General features: G+C 59.4%; 2 protein-coding genes across 2 annotated transcripts; both read left to right on the forward strand.

Annotated features, from left to right (window-relative positions):
* Window positions 1–26: 26 nt before the first annotated feature.
* Window positions 27–1,733, forward strand: LOC119354751 (vegetative cell wall protein gp1-like). The gene is made up of 2 exons (XM_037621495.1): window positions 27–1,333; window positions 1,654–1,733. The coding sequence occupies exons 1-2, from the start codon at window positions 421–423 to the stop codon at window positions 1,731–1,733; spliced, it is 993 nt and encodes a 330-aa protein (XP_037477392.1). The 5' UTR covers window positions 27–420.
* Window positions 1,734–1,939: 206 nt separating this feature from the next.
* LOC119287106 (putative proline-rich receptor-like protein kinase PERK6) lies at window positions 1,940–4,269 on the forward strand. Its single transcript, XM_037566622.1, has 6 exons — window positions 1,940–2,532; window positions 2,622–2,692; window positions 2,783–2,859; window positions 2,952–3,102; window positions 3,413–3,574; window positions 3,670–4,269. Exons 1-6 carry the CDS (start codon window positions 2,022–2,024, stop codon window positions 4,033–4,035), a joined length of 1,338 nt encoding a protein of 445 aa, XP_037422519.1. The 5' UTR covers window positions 1,940–2,021; the 3' UTR covers window positions 4,036–4,269.
* Window positions 4,270–4,592: the final 323 nt, after the last annotated feature.

Here is a 4,592-nt window from a genome sequence, read left to right on the forward strand (position 1 = left end):
TCAACTCCACCAGAGCCGCCGGTGACGCCAGCTGCACCGCCGCCGTCTTCTCTTCCACCGGTGACTCCAGCAGCTCCGCCACCATCTTCTCCTCTCCCGCCACCCGTCACGCCAGCTGCTCCGCCGGCATCATCTCCTCCCCCGCAACCACCGGTGACGCCAGCAGCTCCACCGGCATCGTCCCCTCCCCGGCAGCCACCCGTCACGCCGGCTGCTCCGCCGGCATCGTCCACTCCCCCACAGCCACCGGTGACGCCTTCTGCCCTGCCAGAATCTTCTCCTCCTCAACAACCTGCGGCGTCTCCTCCACCGGTGGTGCCGCCAGTGACACCTGCCCCACCAACACCATCTGCGTCGCCACCCGTGACACCTGTGCCACCGACGCCATCTACGCCTTCTCCGGTTGCGCCTGCACCATCAATGCCTTCACCGTCCCCTCCGGTGACGCCAGCTCCCTCCCCACCTTCTCCGACGAACCCAGCACCATCCCCGCCTTCACCAGCAATGCCAACGCCAACAACGCCATCGACGCCTTCTCCAGTAAACCCGGCACCACCATCGCCATCTCCAGTAAACCCGGTACCACCGACATTACCACCACCGTCTCCAACGGGGCCCACACCATCAGCGCCACCGCCGTCTTCCCCGGTGAACCCGCCACCACCAACGTTGTCTCCGCCGTCTCCAGCTCTGCCTATTCTAGTGAACCCTGCACCACCGACGCCGTCTCCAGCACAGCCAACGCCACCAACATCGCCTCCGACGTCACCAGTGAACCCAGCGCCACCAGCGTCGTCCCCTCCTGCTCCGGTGAACCCTGCACCACCAACAGTGTCACCGCCATCTACCGTGGCGCCTGCACCACCAATGCCATCGCCGTCCGGTCCAGTTAACCCGGCACCACCAAAGTCTCCAACCAAGCCGACACCACCAACACCATCTCCGGTGAACCCGGCACCACCAACTACGACCCCACCTTCACCTGGCACGCCAACGACACCACCATCGCCTCTTCCGCCGCCTGCAACAACGCCGTCTCAGCCAATGCCACCACCAGCTCCAGCTTCGAGCAAACTGCCAACCCCAATCCCTGCCACTCGTCCTCCTCCTAGTCTAACACCGCCTTCGCTACAGCGTCCACCGCCGGGTTTACCCCCATCACCGGCGCAACTGTCTTCGCCACCGCATTCATCACACGCATCCAAAACAGTGATCGGCATCTCCGTGGCTGCCTCGGCAGTGTTCGTGATCGCCCTCGTGGCCGGGCTGTTCTACTTCCGGACACGACGCCGCCAACGCCGCCACGGCAGCCGTCCGCGGTCCAGCTCGTCAGGTACGTACATTACATACGCTTTACGCACCCTCGCCGTTGCCGGTGCAACAGCAACAGCGAGCTAGCATCAAGAGGTTAGAGCGTCTGTCACGTTGATCGTTTGACACGTATACGTAGACCTGAAAGTCTCGGCGTCGGGTCTGGTCGCACGGCACCACGCCGCACTTCCCTGGTCGTGCACCGGTGACGTCAAAAGGTGTTGGCGATCGACGGCGACACATTGGCCGGAGTGCGCCGGACGGCGTGTCGTGCGATGATACGAGAATGCGAGTGGAAATGTGCACGCGTTGAGTGCCCTTTCCTTCCATGTATGCGCGCAGGGTCTCATCTCTTGAAGTCTCTTTTCAAGTGGGCGACCAAATTTGGCAACTGCCGAGTAAAAGTTAGTAGTACTGCTTGAAATTGTGAATGTAGACGAAGGATTACAATTGTCTCTAATCTAGAGATCTCTGGGTTTTCTTAGTTACGTGTTTACCTCTTCTGCATATGGAAAGTTATAGTCAAAGCCATCACTTGCTAGTTCGGTTTATCACCGTTGACTTCAGTGGCACTGATTTTACTTCGTCACTTCTAATTCTAACTCATGAACTTGTTTGCACTAGGCGATCCCTACGACAAGCGACTGCCGGTGACGTGGTCGCAGGCAGCACGCTCATCCTTCTCGGCGGCGCTATCAACCATACCGCCAATGTACGCGCCACCACCAGCGCCACACGCAGCGGTCCACCCGTGGCAGAGCGGCGGCGGCGCCACGGCCTCCCACCAGCCTCCCCCACACGCGGCGGTCACCGGCGGCACGGTGTCGTACGCGGACCTGGCGGCGGCGACGGACGGGTTCTCGGACGCCAAGCTGCTGGGGCAGGGCGGGTTCGGGCATGTGTACCGCGGCACGCTGGGCGCGGGCGCGGCGGCGCGGGAGGTGGCCATCAAGCGGCTCCGGGCCGGCAGCGGTCAGGGCGAGCGCGAGTTCCGCGCCGAGGTGGAGAGCATCGGCCGCGTGCACCACCGCAACCTCGTCTCGCTGCTGGGGTACTGCATCCATGGCGACCAGCGGCTGCTCGTCTACGAGCACGTCCCCAACCACACTCTCGAGTCCCACCTGCACCACGCCGGCGACGGGCCGACGCTGCTGGACTGGGAGCGCCGGTGGCGCATCGCGCTCGGGGCGGCCAAGGGCTTGGCCTACCTGCACGAGGACTGTAAGTCGGCTACCTGCCTCTGCTTGCTGTCCTTCAGACTGATGATGCACTATTGCACTGCCTGTTCTTGACTGAATGCATCTTGTCAGGTCATCCTAAGATCATCCATCGCGACATCAAGGCGGCCAACATCCTTCTAGATGACAACTTTGAGCCCAAGGTAAAAATGCACGACGAGATCACGTTGTTTGGTTGGAAGATATATTATGATTCATCTCAGAGCATGATGGAGCTTTTCTGTCTCGTGCAGGTTGCCGACTTTGGGCTGGCCAAGATCCAGCACGGAGACGACAGCCATGTTTCTACGCGGGTGATGGGGACTTTCGGGTAAGAAGTCCACCATTCCAATTTCATTCCCGTTACGTTTAACTGCTCTGACCTGAATAAAACGCACGCAATGGCATTGACTGGTTTGGCAGGTACATGGCGCCGGAGTACACCAACACCGGGAAAATAACCGACCGGTCCGACGTCTTCTCCTTCGGCGTCGTGCTTCTGGAGATCATCACCGGCAAGAGACCGGTCCTGTCCGACGAGGCCGACCAGGACGACGAGACTCTGGTCTCTTGGGTGAGTCGTTTTTACCCTGAATCCTGGCCTCTCAAGTCACGAACTGTACTTTCTTTGTCTTGCTTTTCCTGAAGTTCAGTTGAGCTGTGGAGCAACACTGTGCAGAGCAACAGTATGTTTACTGAAAACTTTTGACATTTGGCCTCTCCTCCATGACTACACTGACAGTCCGTGTCAATATACTATCAGAAAGTAAAGCACTCCTGCAGTGGGAAAATCACAAATCAGTCCACGAGTTCCTGCATCGTGACGTGTTGATTTGAAGCATCTCGATGATTACCTTTCCGCTGATTATCTTGTATGTGTGCAGGCACGGCCTCTGCTGACAAAAGCTCTGGATGGGGAGCTCTCCGTGGAGCTCATCGACCCAAGGCTGGAGGCCAACTACGACGCCCACGAGATGCAGCGGCTCATCGCCTGCGCCGCCGCCGCCGTGCGCCACACGGCACGCTCCCGCCCACGAGTGAGCCAGGTGAAACACCCTTCACAACATTCCTACTTAGTACAGTACGTACTTGAGTCTGAGCAGAAACTAACTGGCCATGCACGTGGCAACGACAAACGCAGATCGTCCGGTACCTGGAGGGCGAGCTGCCGCTAGAGGCGCTCAACGGCGGCGTGGAGCCGGGGCAGAGCGAGGCGCACGACGCCACCACCACGGAGCAGCTGCGGCGGATGAGGAGGATGGCGTTCCTGCAGCGGGGCGCCGACAGCGGCAACACGGGCGCCACCGGCTTCGTCAGCGAGGCCACGAGCGAGTACGGGCTGTGCGCCTCCAGCTCCAGCAGCGACGGCGACGCCGCGCAGAGCACGAGCCGCGCGCCCGGCTGGCAGCACCCCGGCGACAACAACGTGGGCAGGGCGGGGCAGCACTCCGGCGAGCTCGGAGCCATGAGCCGGCGCACGCGCCCGGGCCGCGCCGGCCTGGAGTGACGTCACCGTCACTTTGTTGCAACCAAGTTTTTTGGAACTAAGAGTTAGGCTAGTAAAATACTGCTACGTACTGCATTTGGATTTTAGTTTTTTTTTTTGCGATCCCCTCATTGGAGGTGAGTGAGATATACTTGTAAAATACGAAGTGTTAGAACTTCTTCAGTGTTTGTCATTTCTTGGGAATTTTGCTCAAGTGCAAATCTGAGAAAAAACAAAACAACTGTGATGTTAGAGCATCATCTTTGAGGCCCAAAAACTCCTCTTCAGTAAATGATGTAGATGCAAAAATTTACAGCCCTATCTTCTGAAGAAGTAAAATACAACACCTCACAATGCAAAGATGCATCTTCACCTATATGAGATGTAAAAACGTGAGCCGCGCGCCAACTGCTGTTTCCCTTTCCTTTCCCAACCCCATCTTCTTCCTCGCGCCGCATTGCCGCCGCCCGCCCGCCGCACTGTCGTCGTCGCCTCGCGCCAGATCCGCCCCCTCCAGCAGCCCCGCCGCCGGTTCCGCCACGAATCGGTCGTTTTCCCGCAGCGCGGTCGTCATGTCC

Source organism: Triticum dicoccoides, chromosome 1A (genome assembly GCF_002162155.2).
Source record: "Triticum dicoccoides isolate Atlit2015 ecotype Zavitan chromosome 1A, WEW_v2.0, whole genome shotgun sequence".
Classification (NCBI taxonomy): domain Eukaryota; kingdom Viridiplantae; phylum Streptophyta; class Magnoliopsida; order Poales; family Poaceae; genus Triticum; species Triticum dicoccoides.